Source organism: Mobula birostris, chromosome 9 (genome assembly GCF_030028105.1).
Source record: "Mobula birostris isolate sMobBir1 chromosome 9, sMobBir1.hap1, whole genome shotgun sequence".
Lineage (NCBI taxonomy): Eukaryota > Metazoa > Chordata > Chondrichthyes > Myliobatiformes > Myliobatidae > Mobula > Mobula birostris.
The window spans coordinates 60,137,504-60,160,393 of NC_092378.1; the positions used below are offsets into that span (position 1 = coordinate 60,137,504).

Sequence of the window (22,890 nt, forward strand, 5' to 3'; positions counted from 1 at the left end):
CCTCTCCACCCCTCGCCGCTTTCCGCAGGGATCGGTCCCTCCACGACTCCCTGGTCCACACATCCCTCCCCACGGATCTCCCACCCGGCACTTATCCCTGTAAGAGCAAGTGCTACACCTGTCCCTACACCTCCTCTCTTGCCACCATTCAGGGCCCCAAACAGTCCTTCCAAGTGAGGCAACACTTCACTTGTGAGTCTATGGGGTCACCTGTTGCATCCAGTGCTCCCGCTGCGGCCTCCTCTCCATCGGTGAAACCCGACGCAGATTGGGGGACCGCTTCGTCGAGCACCTTCGCTCCGTCTGCCACAACAGACAGGATCTCCCAGTAGCCACCCACTTCAACTCTGCTTCCCACTCCCATTCTGATATGTCCATACATGGCCTCCTCAACTGCCATGATGAGGCTAAACTCAGGTTGGAGGAGCAACACTTCATATACCGTCTAGGTAGTCTCCAGCCTCTTGGTATGAACATAGAATTCTCTAACTTCCGATAATTCCCTCCCCCTCCCTTCCTCTATCCCTATGTCACTCTGCCTGTCCCTGTTGTGGTGGCGGGAGGATGGGGTGAGGGCCGAAGTGCGGGAAATGGAGATGTGGGTGAGGGCATCATTGATGACAGCAGAAGGGAAACCACAATCCTTAACGAAAGAGGACATTTGAGATGTCCTGGAATGGAAAACCTCATCCTCAGAGCAGATGCGGCGGAGATGGAGGAACTGGGAATAGGGAATGAACATAGAATTCTCCAACTTCCGGTAATTCCCTCTCCCTCCCTTCCTCTATCCCTATGTCACTCTGCCCCCTCCCCGACCCCTTTATCTTCCCCCTTACTAGAACCTACCAGTCTTCTCCTTCCCACCCTACCCCCACCTTCTTTATAGGGCCTCTGCCCCTTCCCTCTACAGTCCTGACGAAGGGTTCTGGCCCGAAACGTCAACCGATCTTTTCCACGGATGCTGCCCGACCTGCAGAGTTCCTCCAGCGTGTTGTGCATGTTGCTTTGACCCCAGCATCTGCAGATTATTTTGTGTTCACTCTATGGTTTGATGTACATGTGACAAATAAACTTAAATCTTGGAGCTCTTTAAAATTGCGATAGGTTCTGATAGTGTGGGTAAAGAGAGAATGTTTCTTCTTCTGGACGAGAAAATAACTTAAGGCTGTAAATTGAAGACAGTCACCAGGAGACCCAAAAGAGAAATTAGAAGAAGCTTTACCCTGAGCGTGAATATGAATGTGAATGTACTATCGCAGGGGTGGATGAGGTGAACCTTTTGAGGAGAGGCTGAGCCAGAATGTGAGGGAGAAGCTTTAGCTGAGGAAAAAGGCTCTTGTGTGAATACACCAGTTGAGGAAAATGTTGTGTTTCTTAAACACTGGGGATTCTGCAGATGCTGGAAATCCAGGTAACATACACAGAATGCTGGAGGAACTTGGAAGATCAGGCAGCATCTATGGAAAAGAACAAAGAGTTGATGTTTTGGGCTGAGACCCTGGCCTGAAATGTCAACTCTTTATTCCTTTCCACAGATGCTGTCTGACCTGCTGAGTTCCTCCAGTATTTTCTATGTGTTACTATGTTGAGTATCTGTTCTGTTGTGACGATAAGCTCCAGTTTGTCTACCATCACAGCATGTCAACACCATGCCTTTTCATTAGCTCGTCACTCGGCTCAGGAACATCTGCACAATGAAGATGCATACATCAGGATACCCTTCATTGACTATAGCTCAATATTCAGCACTATTATCCTCTCAAAACTTATTACTAAGCTCCAAAATCAGGCCCTCTACTGGATCCTCAATTCCAACACTTGCTGATCCTCCACATTCACCATCAACACACTCGAATGCTGTGTGCTTTCTCCCCTGTTCTACTCATTTATGCCTAATGACTGTGAGGCTAAGCATAGCTCCAATGCCATATTTAAGTTTGCTGAAGATATACCACTGTTGTTGGCTGAATCAGAAGTGGTGACAAATGGGTATATAGGAGGGAGATTGAAAATTTTACTGAATGGTGCCACAACAACTCAACATCAGCAAAACCAAAACACTGATTATTGATTACAGGGGGAAGAACCTAGAGCGCCAGGAGCCAGGCTTCTTTAAGAGGTTGGAGATGGAAAGGGTCATGATCTTTAAATTCCTTGGTGCTTTCAGATCAGAGGATCTGTCCTGGGACCAGCACCTAGCAAGCTCCTGAATCGGCGTAGATAACTTTACTCATTTGAACTCTGAACTGGTTCCACAACCTACAGACTCACTTTCAAGGATTCTACAACTAATTTTCTCAATGTTATTTCTTATTTCTATTTGCATAATTTGCTGTCTTTTGCAAGTAGGTTGTTTGTCAATCTTTATTTATATATCATCATCGTTATGTACCGTGTTATATGACGTGGGCTATCATTCTTGGCAAATGTTTCTATAGAAGTGGTTTGCTATTGCCAACTTCTGGGCAGTGTCTTTACAAGACAGGTGACCTCAGCCGCTATCAATACTCTTCCGACATTGTCTGCCTGGTGTCACTGGTTGCATAACCAGGACACGTGATATGCAGCAGCTGCTCATACGACCATTCACCATCTGCTCCTGTGGCTTCATGTGACCCTGTTCAGGCAGCTAAGCAGGCTAGCAGAGGGAAGGAGTGCCTTACACCTCCTTTGGTAAAGATATATCTCCAGTGCACCACCCAATTTATGTATAGATTTTCATAAATGTTATTGTATTTTATTATCCTGTAGGTAGGTGCCTGCAAGAAAAATAGATCTCAAGGTAGTATGTGGTGACATGTACGTACTGTGATAATAAATTTACTTTGAAATGTCCATCTAATAAATATCACTTTGCTTGTGCTGTTATCATTCAATCTGATTGCCGTGCTTCCAAAATTGCTAATGACTGCAGCAAAAGCCTCTTCATTAGCTATAAAGTACCCTGAAACATCCTGAAAAGAAAATATACAGTACTATACAAATGCACATTGGCTTTTTATTAATTGATGCACTTCAGAGAACAGACAGAACCTCATTTAGTCTAAACTGGGATCTGGTGAGATAGCTGCTATGGAGAGGGGAGATTGCCTTTTTATTGCTTGAGATCGCTCTGCTAGGCAGAGGGGAAGACTCCCTTTTTATCTTTGCTAAGATTGCTGCTACAGAGAGGGGGAGTTGAGAGTTGTCCAGGTTTTCTGTGTTTTGGATATGGTCTTGAACCGTGGACTTTTTTTGCAGTCTTATGGGTTTTTTTGTATCTGTGTTTTTTTGCCTGATCTTTCCTGTTTTTTCTTTTGTGTGTGAGAGAGGGGGATTTGGAGGTAGATGCGCCTGTTCATTTTTTGTTTTTTTTTGTGTGGGGACGGGGGTTTGGAGGGGTTGATGCTGCCGTTCTTTTCTTTCTTGATTTTGTGGCTATCTGGAGAAGAATTTCAGAGCTGTATACCTTGGTAATAAATTAACCTATGTGCCTGAAGCCACAAGCACTTCTAGCTGAGCTGAAACTGCTATCACAGAGCGTTGTCAATATTTTAATATTATATTGATGGCTGTTGGTACAGCTGCCACAAAACAACACATTTCACAACATATCTCAGTAATAATAAACCCGGCTCTGATTCAATCTGGTTTCAAAATGCTTCTTTTGTGAAAAAATTATCTTATGTTCATTTTGAACATTACTGGTAAATGTGACTTGGCTTAATATATCAATGTTCCTGTGTCATTTTGGATTAGAGCGATTTTGGGCCATTTATCTATGAAAGGATGTGCTGACATTGAATGTCCAGAGGACATTCATGTGAATGATCCTGGGAATTAAAAGGTTAATGTATGAGGAGCATTTGATGGCTCTGTGCCTGTATTCATTGCAGTTTAGAAGAATGAGGGGGGGATCTCATTGAAATCTACCGATAGAGAGAGTGGACATGGAGAGGATGTTTCCTTTTGTGGAGAATCTTGTACCAGAGGGTCTCTGGAATTCATTGCCACAGACAGCTGTGGAAGCCAAGTTATTCTGTGTACTTAAAGTGCAGCTTAATAGATTCTTGATTAGTGTGGGTGTCAAAGGTTATGGGGAGAAGTCAGGAGAATGTGATTGAAGGGGAATAATAAATCAGCCATGGTGGAGCAGACTCATGGGCTGAATATCCTAATTCTGCTCCTGTGTCTCATGGTCTTATCCTTGAGCACCAAAAGACTGCTAATGATTTATTAATTTTGAGAATCCTATGTGCTGCAATATCCAGGCAATGTATAAGCACTCTACACAGCTAGAGGGGAAATTGTTATCTTAGTGTTATCTTAACAGCAACTTTCACTATTTCAGGACATTATTCACTGTGAATATTCACTCTTGTGAGGGGAAATGAGCACAGCAAGGTTCCGCTAACATCCGTGGGATAATGGCCCACTGACTGTAAGGCGACAAACAGCTGAGTCTGAAAACCAAGATTCTAGTTTATTGATAATTCAGCCACTCTCATCATTGTTGAAGCATACAGAAATCCCTTGAGGGGTGAGCTGCCTAGGAGATTACAAGACACTAAATACACCCCCTTTGAAGAAATTAAGCGGGCCACTTGTTTAAATCCAGTATCAACATAACTTTAGCCTAGAGCCATTTTTCTGTCCCTTTTATTTTCTTGCCCCCTCCCCATTTCGTACCCTAATTATAGCGATGGAGATGATGTTTCCCCCAGTGGGTGTGTTGGCTGATAACGCAAACAATGCATTTGAATTGAATTGACTTTATTTCTTACATCCTTCACATACATGAGTAAAAATCTTTGCATTACGTCCCCATCTAAATGTTCAATGTGCAATCATAGTAGTTTATGATAATTTATAATAAGTAGAACAGTCAAAGTAATATAGAGTACACTCAAGTCAGCGTGAGTTCATCAGTCTGATGGCCTGGTGGAAGAAGCTGTCCCGGAGCCTGTTGGTTCTGGCTTTTATGCTGTGGTACCGCTTCCCGGATGGCAGCAGCTGGAATAGATTGAGATTGGGATGGCTTGGGTTCCCAATGATCCTATGGGCCCTTTTCACACAACTGTTCTTGTAAATGTCCTGAATCATGTGAAGTTCACAACTACAGATGCGCTGGGCTATCGACACCACTCTCTGCAGAGTCCTGCAATTGAGGGAGGTACAGTTCCCATACCAGGCAGTGATGTAGCCAGTCAGGATGCTTTCAATTGTTTCTCTGTAGAAAGTTCTTCACTGTATGTTTTGATGTATACGTAACAAATAAACTTGAATCTTATGAATACTCATGTTAAAAATGTTTTTATCCAATATATAAGTCGGAATACTCTTTATCGACTACAGCTCAGCATTTAATACCATCATCCCCTCAAAACTAATCAATAAGCTCCAAGAACAACAGGAATTCTGCAGATGCTGGAAATTCAAGCAACACACATCAAAGTTGCTGGTGAATGCAGCAGGCCAGGCAGCATCTCTAGGAAGAGGTGCAGTCAACGTTTCAGGCCGAGACCCTTCGTCAGGACTAACTGAAGGAAGAGTGAGTAAGGGATTTGAAAGTTGGAGGGGGGAGATCCAAAATGATAGGAGAAGACAGGAGGGGGAGGGATGGAGCCAAGAGCTGGACAGGTGATTGGCAAAAGGGATACGAGAGGATCATGGGACAGGAGGTCTGGGAAGAAAGACAAGGGGGGGGGACCCAGAGGATGGGCAAGGGGTATATTCAGAGGGACAGAGGGAGAAAAAGGAGAGTGAGAGAAAGAATGTGTGTATAAGAATAAGTAACAGATGGGGTACGAGGGGGAGGTGGGGCATTAGCGGAAGTTAGAGAAGTCGATGTTCATGCCATCAGGTTGGAGGCTACCCAGACGGAATATAAGGTGTTGTTCCTCCAATCTGAGTGTGGCTTCATCTTTACAGTAGAGGAGGCCGTGGATAGACATGTCAGAATGGGAATGGGATGTGGAATTAAAATGTGTGGCCACTGGGAGATCCTGCTTTCTCTGGCGGACACTCCCTCCTGGCACTTATCCGTGTAAGCGGAACAAGTGCTACACATGCCCTTACGCTTCCTCCCTTACCACTATACAGGGTCCCAAACAGTCCTTCCAGGTGAGGCAACACTTCACCTGTGAGTCGGTTGGGGTGATATACTGCGTCCGGTGCTCCTGATGTGGCCCTTTATATATTGGCGAGACCCGACGCAGACTGGGAGACTGCTTTGCTGAACACCTACGCTCTGTCCGCCAGAGAAAGCAGGATCTCCCAGTGGCCACACATTTTAATTCCACATCCCATTCCCATTCTGACATGTCTATCCACGGCCTCCTCTACTGTAAAGATGAAGCCACAATCAGGTTGGAGGAACAACACCTTATATTCCGTATGGGTAGCCCCGAACCTGATGGCATGCACATCGACTTCTCTAACTTCCGCTAAGGCCCCATCTCCCCCTCATACCCCATCTGTTACTTATTTTTATACACACATTCTTTCTCTCACTCTCCTTTTTCTCCCTCTGTCCCTCTGAATATACCCCTTGCCCATTCTCTAGGTCCCCCCCTTCCTTGTCTTTCTTCCCGGACCTCCTGTCCCATTATCCTCTCGTATCCCCTTTTGCCAATCACCTGTCCAGCTCTTGGCTCCATCCCTCCCCCTCCTGTCTTCTCCTATCATTTTGGATCTCCCCCTCCCCCTCCAACTTTCAAATCCCTTACTCACTCTTCCTTCAGTTAGTCCTGACGAAGGGTCTCGGCCCGAAACATCGACTGCACCTCTTCCTACAGATGCTGCCTGGCCTGCTGCGTTCACCAGCAAGCTCCAAGACCTTTGCCTCAATACCTGCTTCAGCTATTGGATCCTGGATTTATTCACTTGTAGACCTCGGTAAGTTCAGATTGGCATCAACATCTCCTCCATGATCTCCATCAGCACAGGTACACCTCAGGGTTGTATGCTTAGCCCCCTGCTCTACTGGCTTTACATCTATGACTGTGTGGCGAACCACAGCTCCAATACCATATTCAAGTTTGCTGATGACATCACTGTCATTGACCAAATCAAAGGTGGTGATGAATACAGGAGGGTGATTGAAAATTTGGCTGAGTGGTGTCATAACAAAAACCTCTCACTCAAGAAACTGATAATAGTCTTCAGGAGAGGGAAAGCACAGGTTATTGATCCAGTCCTCATTGGAAGATCAAAGGAGGAGAGGATTAGCAACTTTAAGTTCCTGGGTGTTAGAATTTTAGAGGATCTGTCCTGGACCCAGCATGTAAGTGCAATTGCAAAGCACAGCAGCACCTCTACTTCCTTAGGAGTCTGCGGAGATTCGACATGACGTCTATAACTGACAAACTTCTATAGATGTGTAGTGGTGAGTGTGTCGACTGGCTGCATCATGGCCTGGCATGGAAACACCAATGTCTTTGAACGTAAAATCCTACAAAAGGTAGTGGATTCAGCCCAGTACCTCACAAATAAAGCCCTCACAGCCATTGAGCACATCTACATGAAATGCTGCCGTAGGAAAGCAGCAACTATCATCAAAGATCCTCACCACCCAGGCCATGTTCTTATTGCTGCCATCAGATAGAAGGTACTGATGTGTCAGGGCTTGCACCACCAGGTTCAAGAACAGTTACTACCTCTCAACCGTCAGGCTCTTGAACAAAGGAGGTGACTACACACACTTGTCTATCCATTGAGATGTTCCCGCAACTAACAATCTCACATTGAGGACTCTTTATTTTGTTATCTCATGTTCCATTGTTTACTTATATTTGCATTTGCACAGTTTGTCTTCTATATTCTAGTGATCTTTCATTGCTCTTTTTACAGTTGCTATTCAATAGATTTGCTAATTATGCCTGCAGGAAAATGAATGTGTGTTGTATATGGTGACATATGTACTTTGCTAATAAAATTTACTTTGACTTTGGACTTTTTATCTGTTTCTAACTGTACCACATAAACTAGTCATGCTTAGAGGAGCATCTTGGTCAGCATGAAACAGTTGGGCAGAAATGCCTGTTTCCCATGCTGTGTGACTCTGGGACATATCTACTCCCTGGAAGATGACAAGCAACTCAGTTTAAAAATCATTATTTTAGCTTATTGATAATTCAGCCACTCTCATTGTTTAAGCGCACAGAAATCCCTTGAGAGGTGAATGGGACTGATTCCCAACCAACTGACAGCTTTATCTCTTTGTTTAACACAGTCATCCAAGTGAAGCCAATCAGAAACCCTCATAAAATACTTGCAGGCAGTTCATTACTTTTCTCTTTACATCATTACATACACTCAGTGGCCACTTTATTAAGTACACCGGTACACTTGTTCATAAATATAAATATCTAATCAGCCAACCATGTGGCAACAATGCATAAAAGCATGCAGACATGGTCAGGAGGTTCAGTTGTGGTTCAGACCAGACATCAGAATGGGAAGGAAACCTGATCTAAGTGACCTTGACCACGGACTGATTGTTGGTGCTAGACAGGGTGATTTGAGTATCGCAGAATCTGCTGCTTTGCTATTTTCATGCACGGTGGTCTCTAGAGTTTATAAAGAATGGTGCGAAAAACAAAAATAACATCCATTGAGTGGCAGTTCTATAGGCAAAAGCACCTTGATAATGAGATGGGTCAGAGGAGAAAGGCCAGACTGGTTCATACTGACAGGAAGTTGACAGTAACTCAGAAAACCATGTGATACAACAGTGGTGTGCAGAAGAGCATCTCTGAATGCGCAGCATGTCGAACTTTGAAGTGGATGGGTTATAGCAGCAGAAGATCACGATGTACACTGAGTGGCCACTTAATTAGTACAAGAAGCACCTATTAAAGTGGCCACTGAGTGAGTGTACGTGTGTGTGTGTGTGTGTATGTACATATATATATATATATACACACACACATTCTGAGGATTTGTTGATGGACAGAAATCAGAACTAGACTGAATAGTCTTGTTTGATTTGGGGATGTGGGATGGAGCTGTGAAAAGTGGAACCAGTCTACAGTAAGTTGGATGCGAGGATCAAGTGTTATGTGTCCAAATTTGTCATGACACAGTTTACTACTGGGTCGTAAGGTGAATGCAGAAAGCTGTTTGGGGTATAAACAGGTTAAGTGAATGGGCAAAGCAATTTCAGCTGGAATGGAAAGGATTTACAAGGATGTTGCAAAGATTAAAGGACCTGATTTATAGGCAGGAAGGTTATGCCAAGCTAGGTGTTTATTCCTCGGAGTGCTGGCAAATATGGGGTGACCTTCTAAATGTTTATAAGATCGTGAGGGGCATAGGTAAGATGAATGGCAGCAGTCTTTTCTCAGGGCCGAAGAATCCAATACTGTGGAGTACAGATGAGAGGGGAAGGATTTAAAAGGGACTTGTGAGACAGTTTTTTTTCACAGAGTGGTGAGTATATGGAACAAGCTGCCAGAGGAAGTGGTTGACACAGATACTATTGTATTTGTCTCAATGTACGGGCTTGGAGGGATATGGGCCGACTGCAGGAAATTGGGACGAGATGAATGGTCAGCATGGACTTGCGGGCTGAGGGGCCTCTATTGACGCTGTATTGCTCAATGACTCTCATATTTTTTTAAAAAAAATATGGACTTATGAAGTAGGCATTTTATAAGCACTTGGTATGTTGACCTTTATTGTAAAAGATGTTGCAATGCAATTCTTTAGTGCCCTGGTGATGTTGCCACTGGATAATTAAGTACGCAGGTTGTGTACAGTTTACAAATGAGCAATTTGTGTACACCCATACACATAACCAGCATTTAGGAGTATGGTGGAAAGACCAAATTCTTGACACTTAACCGTAACTTTGTCTCATTGGACCTATGAAGAATATAGTCTAGTTATCTCATTGAGTTCAGAAGAATGAAAGATCTCATTTAAGAGTACAAAATTATTAAGGTGCTGGGTTGAGTTGGCTGTGGCAATGACACTTCAATGAGTGTGGTATCCAGAACGAGGGGTTACAGTCCTACAATAAGGAGTTAGATGTTCAGCACTGTCATGCGATGAAATTCCTTGCCAGAATGTACTGAATCTTTAGAATTCTCCACCTGAACGGGTAGTGTTGGCTCCAGTGCTGAGATATTCAAAGCGAACAATGGCAGATTTTTAGAGGGGAATGGAACTGAGAAATATTGGATTGGTACAGGAAGGTGACAGTGAGGTAAAAAAATTAGCTCGGGTCTTACTGCATAACATCGGTGCCAGAGACCTGGGTTCAAATCTGATCTCTGGTGGTGCGTAGACTTTGCATGTTCTTTCTGTGATGATGTGGGCTTCCCCAGGTGCTTTGGTTTATTCCCACATCAGAAAGATGTGCAAACTGGTCTGTCAATTGGCTTCTGTAAATTGCCCCAGTGTGTGGGTGAGGGGTGGAATCTGAGGGGAGTTGATGGGAATATGGGGTGAATAAACTGATTAACAAAGGAATACTGTAAATTGGTCTTTGATGGTCAGTGTGGACTCAATGGGCCAAATGACCTGTTTCCATGCTCTATGACTCTATAACCAACCCTGGCTTACTAATTTCTTGTGTTCCTATTGCAATTTGACCTCCTCCACGGATGGTCCCAAGCCCGGCTGCGAGAGGAGGAGGATTAGGTATGAGGCTAACAACCCCGTTCTGTAAAGACTCAGTGCTATAGCAACAGGACCTCATCCCTGAGAGAGGAAGGAGAAGATGGGCTACACCTGGGATAACTTGAAAGACTGGCCCAGGAGAGAGGACTCTGGCAAGCTGCTATTGGCGGCCTATGACCCAAAAGGGATGATGGGCTTCAGATAAGCTATTGTAATTTGAGCTTTCATATTTTATTTGTTCATTTGCGCAACTGGACTTTCAACCGTGAAGGTATTTTCTTATCGAGCAATATTTGTAAATGTAAATCTTTTCAACCTTGTACAATATAGTACATTTCTAGACATTCTCCATCAATTTATGTTCACCTAAACAAAGAGTTCAAAGCATTCAGGCATATATTAATGATGTTAATTTGTTTGAGAGCAATGTAAATATGTATTGTGTGCTCAAGTTTGGGTATTCCCTGGGAAACTAGCTTTGTAAATAAAAGAACAACTGTTGTGGGAGACTGGGTTTAAAATGTTACCACTGCTTCCCATTGTGTGCTGGTTTGCAGGGAGGTGGACTGAATGGTAATCCGTCAGTGGAATTGCTTTACAGTGCCAGCTGTAACATTGGGTTTCAATTCCTGCTGCTGCCTGTAAGAAGTTTGTATGTTCTCCCCGTGACTGCGTTGGTTTCCCCAGGTGCTCCGATTTCCTGCTACATTCCAAAGGCGTACGGGTTAGTTGTGGACATGCTACATTGGCGTGGAATCGTGGTGACACTTGCAGTCTGCCTAGCACAATCCTTGCTGATTTGTTTTGACACCAACGATGCATTTCACTGTATGTTCCAAACACACGTGACAAATAAAGCTAATCTTTACCTTTATATGGAATAATTGTCTGACAGATTAAGAAATTAGTCTTGCAGGAAACAAAACTAATTGCATTAATGATGTTATGTCATAGGCTTGACTTCATTCCTTATAGATGCAAATAAAAATATATTTTGAATGTTTTGTTCTAATTTTCTACAGCAGCCTGTGACAATGGCTGAACTGAGCTGGAAGGAGATTCTTCTATTGATCGGGGTGGTGGTTGCGTGTTACTGGAACAGTACCTATTGTGGATTTGTCTTTGATGATGTTTCTGCCATTCTGGACAACAAAGATCTGCATCCTTCAACGCCAGTGAAGAACCTCTTCCTCAATGACTTCTGGGGAACCCCAATGAGTGAGGTAATACCATTGTTGTTGTGTGATCTTATAAAGAAATTCTAACCCTACAAATGAGACTTTTTATTTTCTTATATAATGGTTGATGTTAACCAAGTTTTCATTGTAGAAAATCATCTGAAGTAGTAAGAGGGGCAAAGTTATAAGGAGGTCCTCTGGTTTGGTCCACTGTTTCAATTACCATTATGTGATGGTTTAATCTTTTACCATATCCACTTTCCTGTCTGATGCACTTGCCTTAATGTGCAAGTGTTTGTATTGGTTTATTATTATCACATGTACAATGATACAGTGAATAGCTTGCCTTGTGTACTGTTCAAACAGATTAAATCATTAAACAGTGCTAGAGTAAAGTAAAACAACAGCAATGCAGAATAAAGTATAAAAGCTACCAAGAAAGTACAGTGCAGGCAAACAATAAAGTGTGCAATCTTAACGAGATAGATTGTGAGGCCGAGTCCATCTGATCGTACAAGAGGTCCATTCAGGAGTCTGATATCAATGGGGTAGAAACTGTCCATGATCCTAATAGTACATGATTTCAGGCTTTTATATCTTTTGCCCAATGGGATAGGGGAGAAGATAGAATGTCTGAGGTGGGTGGGGTCTTTGATTATGTTGGCTACTTTATTTAGGCAGCAGGAAGTATAGACAGAGACCATGGAGCAGAGTGATGTAATGTGCTTAGCTGTGTCCACAACTCTGTTAATACTAGTGCGTACGTACAGATGGCATCTACACCCTTCAGGATAAGAATTCCAAAGTTGTCAGCATGAAGAAATCTTTCCGCTTCTCTACTTGATTGGCCCTTCTCTTTTTCTAATAGGGTCAACTAATTCTACACAATACAGCCTACGGAGTCACTCACTCAGCGTCTACTTTGTCAATCCCCTCACATCCCTGCAAGTCTCACTGACACCTTCTCCTTTTAAACACCAGTGGAAAATTAGAGTAGCACACACAAAATGTGGAAGGAACTCAGCAGGTCAGGCCTTGTCTATGGAAATGAATAAACAGTTGAGTAAGTTTCATTAATCTGCACTGCACAAGTTCCAGGAGAATACTTTAGACGTTAAATTGTCTTAAATGGACGCCTGATGAGCAATGTAACCATCATCATTTAGTTCTCCACTTATTGTGAAATTTAGGGATATGGCAAGAAGGCAGTGTTGAGGTGGAGCATTAAATCGCTTGCTCATCTGATATATTCTAATGGTATTCTCTTAAAATCAATTTTATTTCCTACAGAAGCATTTAATTCAAGCTTTTATCCTGGATTTCACCAGGTAAGGTGTTTTGTCTCAGGCATAATTGAGACAGTTGGACAGTGGGTGGAGAAAGGAGTTGAAAGCTTAGGTCTATTGATAAGGTAGAATTAGTGCAATCAATGAGTCAGATATGTTGTTCTTTTAAAGTGTTGTCTATTGGTGGGTCCACAGGTGGATCCACATATTCTGGTGCAGTGTGGGCAAGAGTACTGGGAAGTCCAACCAAAAAAAATTAATAGGAACTTCCTTGTCTGAAGAGAACATAAGCATAGTTGCAAAGAATAGAATTAAAGTCACTGGGCAAGCAATCCAAAGGCCCATACTGAGATTCTGAGGCACCGGTTCAAATCCTCAGAATTGGGTTTATTATCACTTTCTTCTCCAAATCAAATTAAGTTTAATTGTCATTCAAACTATACATGGATGCAGTGAATGAGACAGCGTTCCTCTGGGGCCACGGTGCAGAAACATGCATGTGCATTCAGAATAATAAGAAAGGAAAAAAGAACATAGTCGAGTAAGAAAACAAATTTTAAGACCAAGTTCCTTAAATTGATGGATACCAGTAATCCAGCCTGTAATTCCACCAATCTACCACTGGAGGGCAGCACTGTTGGGAGAGGCCACCCCTCCCAACCAAGCCTGGACGCCATGCTATAGCGCAAGCCCGAGGACTGAAGCCCAGTCCTAGCTACAGCTGAGGCGACACTGCTGCCTTACCACCAAACAAGAGAAGCAGGCCTGCAGCAATCAATGTCCAACAGGGTCTTGCGGTTGCAAAAGCAATGTCCAATACAGTCACTCACAATTTCACTGCATGCTGCCTTTGTGCCAACTCGAAGGCACCAACTCTGGTGCCCCCGAGTAGCAAGCAGCAGCACAGTCTCCACCCGGGTCAGCTCTTCTGAACCTAACCCAGCTTCTCCTGCAGCTCGACATCCCCCGGCTCGACGTCCCACTGGCTCAACATCCCACCGGCCCAACGGCATGGCTTGACCCAGACACAGTGAAAAGCTTTGATTTGCATGCTATCCATCTGGAATATTCCAGAATATAATTATATTCAGGCAGGTGGCATGATAACGTAGCAGTTAGCATAACGCTTTACTGCACCAGCGTTCGGAGTTTAATTCCCGCCCCTCTATATAAGGAGCTTGTACTTTTCCCTGTGACCACAAGACGTGCTTTGATTTTTCCCCCACATTCCAAAGTTTCACTGATTAGTGAGGGTTAGTAAGTATGGACTTACTATGATGTTGAGATTTGCGGGCTGCCCCAGCACATCCTTGGACTGTTGGTCATTGACACAAATGTCACATTTCACTGTACGTGACAAATAAAGCTAATCTCTATCTTTGTAATGTTTGTCATCTTTGTCTTTGCCATCTTTTTATCTTTGTCATCTTTGTCTTTGTCATCTTTATACTTTTGTAATCCTTTTGTAAACTTTGCATTCTTTATAAAAACTCAAACTGGTACATCCAGCTGGGATGCTGCTGGGTTCACATTGCAGTCTTTAAATGAATGCCCTGTGTGCTCCCTGGGTGAATATGGAGTGATTTATGGAATTACAAGGAAGTCCTTCCACTGAGAAAATTATTTGGATATAACAATTTACAGGGAAGAATATTTCACTTCAAACAAAAATATTGTTGTGATTTAATCGGGAATGGCTTAGAATGTTCTGAAATGAATTGCTTTATAATTTAGCATTTTCTTTTCTGTTATAAGTTGCTGGCAGTTTATTTCAAGTGTTAGCAATTTATTTTGTTAATGGTGCCAGACATGAATAGATTTTAAAGTTGTCAACTTTTGCTTTCTTCTTGGCAGGAGAGGAGCCATAAATCATACCGTCCCCTTACTGTGCTCACCTTTCGATTAAACTACCTGTTCAGTGAACTGAATCCTGCTTTCTACCACCTCTCAAACCTTGTTCTACACGCGGTGGTCTGTGTCATCTATCTCCGGGTTTGCCAGCTGTTCCTGGACAGAAAATCCAGCCTGATTGCCTCTCTGCTTTTTGCAGTTCATCCGATTCACACGGAAGCAGTAAGTGTGGATTTATAATGTTTGTATATATGGTGAAGAAGGCACGTTAGTGCCTATTATTCATTAGGAGTTTGACAAGATTTGAAATGTCACCAAAGACAGCAGCAAATTTCTACAGATATACCATGGAGAGCATTCTCAAAGTTCAAAATAAATTTACTATCAAAGTACTTGTCACCATACACTACCCTGAGATTCATTTTGTTGCAGGCATTCATAGTAGTACAAAGAAATACGATAGAATCAGTGAAAACTTGCACGCAAAGACTGACAATCAACCAATGTACAAAAGGAGCTAACCAAACACAAAAGTATAAACAATAATAATAATAATAAATAAATAATACTGAAAACATGAGTTGTAGAATCCTTGAAAGTGAATCCATAAGTTGTGCTCAGTGATCAGTTCAATGTTGTAGTGAGTGAAGTTGTCCAAGGTGGTTCAGGAGCCTGATTGTTGGAGAGTATTAACTGTTCCTGAACCTGGTGGTATGAGACCGAAAGCTCCTTCCCGATTGTAGCGGCGAGAAGAGAGCATGACCGCTGCAAAGAAGGCATGGCAACGCCTCTACTTTTTAGAAGTTTGCGCAGATTCAGCATGTCATCTAAAACTTTCACAAACTTCTATAGATGCACAGTGAAGAATATCTTCAGTAGTTGCATCAACGAGGATGTTCTGGGACGGTGTTCTGCCAAGATATGTGAATCTGTACACTGGGTTGTGTCTTTGACCATTGATTATGATGTTTGGTTCAACGTATGACTTCCCTGAAAAAGGCTGATGCATTACTTCAGTCTTGGTGTCGCAGGTAAGCCCAAATCTAGTGCACGCATCAGAAAGCCTGTCGGCACAGTGCTGCACATCATCGTTTCAGCCAGCATTGAGGGTACAGTCATCAGCAAAAAGGAAGTCTCTGATGATGTCTGTCATAGCCTTACTTTTTGCTCGGCGTCTCCTGAGGCTGAGCAGTTTTAATGCAGATGCCTACGTCACATCACCATGACCGATGCCTACAGGTGTTAATCAACATGGCAGGAAACACCAGAATGAACAGCTTTGGTGACAAGATGAAGACCTGCTTGATCACATTTAAGTCAGGGAAGGGCTTGGATGTCTCACTATTTTCCTGAACTCCAGCTCTCATGCCGTCATGGAATTGCTGCACCAACGTGATGAATTTCCCTAAGCCATGATCTTCCACAGACCCTCTTCACCATGATCTTCCACAGACCCTCTCTGCTAATGGTGTCAAAAGCTTAAGTCGGATTGACAGAGCATGAGTACAGGTCGTCATTTTGCTCCTGACATCTCTCTTTCAGCTGCTTTGCAGCAAACACCATGTCAGTAGTCTCACGGTCTTTGCGGAATCCACACAGGCTCTCTACTAGGAGTCTCCAATCGAGGTATGATGTGAGACGGTTGAGAAGAAGCCTGGCAAAGATCTTGCCTGCGATAGACAGCAGGCATATTCCCCGACAGTGATCACAGGACTGTCAGGACTTTCGCTTATACAGATGGATCATTTAAATTCCTGTGGACTTTTCTCTTGCTGTCACGAGTTGGGAGAGCTGATGAAGCTTTTCTGCTAGCACCATCTCATTGTAGGCCTTGGCTAGTATTGAGTCTGATCCAGGTGCTCTGCTGCAAGAGATCACTTTCCGGGTCTTGGCTAAGGTCAGTGGAACATCTGCAATGTTTTATTAGCAGGTACTTGGGGCAGGTGACCGCCGGCTTTGTCATTTATAGTCGGAAGAGCAATTCAGAAGACCGTTGAAGTGCACAGCCTGTTGATGAAGCCTATCTTTGTCCATGATCACATGTTCTCATCATCATAAGGAGAGGGAATGATCCTGATGAACGGGGGTCATAAACCTCTTTTAATGCAGCATAGAAGTTCTTTAAATCATAACTATTTGCATATGCCTGGATCTCATCAGCTTTATTACTCTGCCGGGAATTCTCTGTCTGACACAGTGTGTGTTGTATGGACCTTTCTATCTTATTGAAGACGCCCTTCTTTGAGATGGACTTGGGGTTGCTGAGGAAAGCTTTGTAGAGACGATGTTTCTCATCCAGCAGTTGTTTGATGTCAACACAGTTTTCATCAAATCAGTCCTTGTGCTTTCTGGTAGCCGGCCCTAGAAGCTCTGTGGCAGTGTTGTTGATCAGCTGCCGAAGGGTTGACCAAACAGTTTCCACATTCTGATCGCCCAGAGGGGTGGTGCTGAAACTATCTTCCAGAGGGTCAACAAAAGACTGCTTTATGTTGCTGCTTTTCAGCTTGGAGGTGTTCAGCTATCTTGGGGCTTTCTCTCCGTGAGGGCCTTTCTTGGACTGGATACGGATGTTTAGAAATGGTGAGTCTGGCATTCAGCACCACACATAGATTTTGTCACCCTTACATCCTGTCTGTCTCTTGTCCTGATGATGATGTAGTCAATTAGATCCCAGTGCTTAGAGCAGGGATGTATCCACAAAGTCCCGTTACAGGTGGGCGGTGGAAGATGGTGTTGGTGATCAACAATTCATGTTCGGCAATGTCTGGAGTAGTAGAATGCCGTTGCTGTTGCAGCAGCCTACACCATATTTCTCAATGTTGTCAGAGCCTACTTTTGGATTGAAGTCACCAAGGATGATAATAAGCTTGTCCGCTTTTAGAATAGTGGCTATAACTGAGTGCAGTTCTTCGTAGAACTTGCCCTTGACAACATCATCTGGGTTAGTAATAGTTGGGGTGTAAGCGCTAATGATGATGACATGCTTCCTACTGTGTGACAAGGGGAGTTTCATGGTCATGAAGCGGTCATTCCTGCCCTTTGGAGGTCCAGCAAGTTTGACAGTGATCTTTGTCTTCATTGCAAATCTGATCCCAGCCTTGTGTCGGACTGGATTTCCTCTTCCACCCCAAAAGAATGTATGTCGCGCCCCTTTCACAAAGTTCGCCCTCTCCCGCAAGCCGGGTCTCTCTCAGGGCTGCAATGTCAATGTTATATTGGGCTAACTCTCTCCCTGTTGAGCAGCTGGCTGAGGTCTGTCAGCATCGACTCTGAAGAGGGCTGCCCAGTTGCTCTGGAGGCTGCTGAAAACCACTGTAGTTCCTATCAGTGGATAATGACCCTATGGCCTGAGTCGCCAGTGTTCAGGTTTGTGACGGCAGCTGTCATTCTACCCACACCTGCTGCTTCATCACAGGACTTGCGTTAGTTTGGGATGGGAAGGATCGAGTTGCGCAGCATCAACCTCACTCACCCATCTGAGGCCATCTGTATCCAGTGGCAAGACAGAGTCAGTATGGCTGACGATAAGTCAGATACAGTCAGTGGGTGGCCATAATGTCCTTAATGCCTCAACATGCTCTAAGCACTCCACAGCGCCTTACTGGGTCTGCCTCCATCCCGCTGAGCCAGTTTAGTGGTTACCTCCGCACAGACTGCAGGGTCTGGACTTTGCTAGCTTGGGTCGACAAGCCCAAACTCACTGAGGGTTTAAAACCCATTGGTTACCCTCACCTGGTTTAGCCAGCTTGTTGAAGTGGTTTACCAAGGTGTGGCTGCTGTTGCTAGCAAGTGGCTGCTTTGAGCCAGTGGTGAGAGCTGAGTGTGAAGTGAGGACCAATGGTGGATTGCTTCTCTCAAGGGAGCACAGTGTGTCCACCCCATCAGGGGTGCCATCCCTCCCTGACACCCCATACACCCAACACATTCTCAGAACAACAACAGCAAAACAAGCTCTGTTCCACCTAACTGAACACCCACCCACACACACACTGACAGTTCTACAACCCAGAAAAGGCCCACTTTGACCTCCAGTCTCCAGTAGACTTACGTACTGCTGACTTCGGGCTTCGCCCTCGCAGACTCACAAACCCAGGCCTCTGGGCTTTGACCTCATTGTATATAGACGTGCCTTTTTTTCCCTTTAATGTATTTTTTTAAAGATTGGCTTGAATTGTTACTTTTGATCTCTCTAATCCAGTCTATTGATAGCTTCGGACTAACTGTGATTCACGTTCTCACTGCCAGCTGCATACTGAATTTTAGTAACATTTAACTTAATTGTGACCCTGCATTTCAATAGGTATCAGTAGGTACATTTAATGTCAGAGAAATGTATACGATATACATCCTGAAATTCTTTTTCTTCACAAACATCCATGAAAACAGAGGTACCCCAAAGAATGAATAGCAGTTAAATGTTAGAACCCCAAAGCCTCCCCAGCGTCCCCCCCACCCAGAAGCAGCAGCAAAGCAACAACTTTCCCCTCCCCCACCAGCAAAAAAGCATTGGCACCCCCCCGCCCCCCACCAAGCACTCAGGCATGCAGCAAAGCATCAATAAAGACACAGACTCGCAGTTCCACAAAGAGTACTTGCTCACCCGGTATTCAACTTACCACAGGCTCTCTCTCTCTCCCCCTAATAAGGGAAAAGGTGGTGTCCCTGTTTCACAGCGAGAGGGGAGACATCAGCTCGCTGATTTATGATGTTAAAACTCTGTTGTGTCGCTTTTTCTGAGCCCTGTGCCCCAAAGAACTCGGGTCTCTGGGCACATAGCCAGCTTCCGATCTGCCATCTCCCACGACACATCAGTCGGTGACGGCGGCACCAGCCTTGAATCCACCTGCCTCCAGAGCCACGAAAATCCGGCACCCTGAAGATGCACTGGTTTTCTAGGCCACGTCCTTAGCATATTGAAAAGTGGCCGGTCGTGAGGCCCTGAGAGTGAGTTCCATTTCCGCAAAGAACCGAAGTCAGCGTGTAACTCCAGGCCAAGGCCTTGAAAAGAACCTTGAAAGGGGAAAAAAGAGATATCAAAGATAGAAATAGAGCCGTTTCCGAAGATGCAAGCAAAGGAGACGCTGTTCGGTGCCACCATTCTAAGCTCTGCCCCTCCATAATGAAAAGAAAGGACTTAGCAGTGGCTGGTAGAATAATCAGCATCAGAGACTGGGCTTCAATCCCGACTGTGTGCTGTCTGTTTGGTTTTCATGTTCTGACTGTGAGCGTCCGTCCAGGTGCTCCGGTGTCCTCCAATATCCCAAAGACATGGGGTAAGATGTTAATTACCCACAGTAAATTTCCCATCATGTGTAGGTTAATGTTGAAATCTGATAGTTGATAAGAATAAGGGAGAATGAAACAAAAAGAGGGATTAACACAGGATTAAAAATTTAAAGATTATTTGTCACATGTACATTGAAACATACAGGGTAATGTGTCATACACAAATCGCTGGAGGAAATTAGCAGACCAGGCAGCACCTATTGGAAAAGAGTAAACAGTCGACGTTTCGGGCCAAGATCCTTCATGAGGTCCCGATGAAGGGTCTCTGCCTGAAACGTCAACTGTACCTGTTCCTATAGATGCTGCCTGGCCTGCTGAATTACTCCAGCATTTTGTGTGAGTTTCATTGGGTTTCCAGCATCTGCAGATTTTCTCGTGTTAGTGAAATGTGTCGTTTGCGTCCATGACCAACACAGTCCGAGGATATGCTGGGGCAGCCCATAATTGTCACCATTCTTCTGTCGCCAACATAGCACGCCCACAACTTACCAACCCACCCTTACCCGTATGCCTTTGGAGTGTGGAAGGAAACTGGAGGACCTGAAGAAAAGCTATGTGGTTATGGGGATACAAACCCCTTGCAGACAGTGGTAGGAATTCAACTCCGATCACTGATCGCTGGTGCTGCAAATAGCATTCCACTCACCGATATACTACCATATCAGTGTAAATCAGAGTGTGATGGGTGGCATGGCTTGTGTGGGCTGAAGGGCCTGTTCCTGTACAATTATAAAACTAACCTTTGTCTTTGTGCAACCATCCTTCCAGTCACTAAAGCACTTGTCACAATTCTGGGTGCAACTTCTGAAAATTTGGCTTTAAATCTAATGGGCTTCATTCTCTTTGGATCAGTTCTGCCACATGGGAGATCTTACTGAATCAGAATCGGGTTATCACTATCGTCTATCATGATATTTGATGTTTCGCGGCGATGGTACAGGTTAGGACATAAACATAGTTGTAAGTTACAAAAGAAATAGTGCAAAAAGCAAACACCAAAGTCAGACCATTCAGAAATCTGATTGCGGAGGGGAAGAAGTGTTCTTAAAATGTTGAATGGCTCCTGTTCCTACTCACCTGTGAAAATAATGCAGAACAAGGCATTTGGAAGTGTATATCAAATGTGATACTGTCATCTGCTTTCCTTATCTCAGAAAAAGACTGAAGTTAGTCAGGTGTGAACTTCTCAAACGATAACTTGCCTTTATCAGTCTGTACTTTCAAAACGTTTTATGTTGACCTGCTCAGCTGCTGGTTTATATACATTACTGGTCTGATAAAGATACCTGTATGCAATGTCAAACATCTGCCACTGTGTGGCATATCATAGTTTAGTTGTGTCATCTTGCCATACAGTCATACCAAACCTGGGATACACAACACAAAACCAGGCCGTTTGTCCCACTTGAAGACCATAAGACACAGGAGCCAAATGAGTCAGCTCTACAATTCCATTATGACTGATTTATTATCCCTCTCAATCCCATTATCCTGCCTTCTCCCCATAACCTTTGACACCCCTACTAATCAAGAACCTATCAACCTCCGTTTTAAATATACCCAGTGACTTCACCTCCACAACTATCTGTGACAATGAATTCCACAGATTTACCACCTTCTGGCTAAATAAATTTCTCTTCATCTTTGTTCTAAAGGGATGTCCGTGTATTCTGAGGCTGTGCCCTCTGGTCCTAGGTTCCTCCACTATTGGAAACACCCTCTCCACGTCCCCTCTATTTAGACCTTTTAATATTGGGTAGATTTCAATGAGATCCCCTCTCATCCTTCTAAATTTCAATGAATACTGGCTCAAAGACATCAAATGGTCCTCCAATGTTAACTCTTTTATCCTCCTCCAGCAGAGCTCCCATTCACTACCTTTATCTTACTCTGTCAATATATGCTTTTGCTGCTTATGAATAATCTCGGGCCAAAACATCGACTGTTCATTTCTACCCATAGATGCTGCTGGTCCTGCTGAGTTCCTCCTGCTTTTTGTGTGTGCTCCTTTGGGTTTTCAGAATCTCCTGTGTCTTCTGAAGTGCATGTTTGGTATTCGCTTCAATTGTTCTCTGTCGCAGCAAATTTTCTATGCTCTGGATAGTGAAACTTCTCTCAAGCTCCCTGTTGGAGCCATTGGGACTATTTTATGTCCACAGCACCCAGGTTTTAGAATGATGAAGCAGACTTGATAGGCTGAATGGCTTAATTATGCCCCTATGTCTTATGGTCTTTTGGATTTTCCACATACTGAAACATCCATCTATTTCATGATTTTAATGACTGGCGTTTATCACTCGGTAAGCATTTAACAAATAGAGCTACACACACAAAATGCTGGAGGAACTCAGCAGGCGATGCTGCCTGGCCTGCTGAGCTCCTCCAGCATTTAGTGTGTGTTGCTCAATTTCCAGTATCTGCAGATTTTCTCCTGATCTTAACAAATTGAGCTGTATGTTTACAGACTTTTGGACATGAATAATCTTAACCGAAATTTTTCACTGTTTGCTGTTGATGGTATGATTTATAATTGTTCTAATAATGGCTGTTTAATATTTTTGTTGAAAACCCATCAAGCAAAGTCTCCCCTCAGGCTTTAGTAATTATCATTCAAATTATAAACAAATTGAAGTATTATGTGCTTTCATTAGAGCATTTGGAAAAACTTTCCTTGAAACTGTCAT

General features: G+C 43.7%; 1 protein-coding gene across 2 annotated transcripts in view; it reads left to right on the forward strand.

Annotated features, from left to right (window-relative positions):
- tmtc3 (transmembrane O-mannosyltransferase targeting cadherins 3) overlaps nt 1-22,890 on the forward strand; it is a 123,177-nt gene that overhangs the window by 19,378 nt on the left and 80,909 nt on the right. The window contains exons 2-3 of one of the 2 annotated variants that reach the window (XM_072268149.1): nt 11,628-11,828; nt 14,924-15,142. In XM_072268149.1, the coding sequence (XP_072124250.1) occupies nt 11,640-11,828; nt 14,924-15,142 (408 nt within the window). In that variant the 5' untranslated portion in view covers nt 11,628-11,639. The remainder of the gene's footprint in view (nt 1-11,627; nt 11,829-14,923; nt 15,143-22,890) is intronic. The other variant, XM_072268150.1, reaches the window with a different exon arrangement.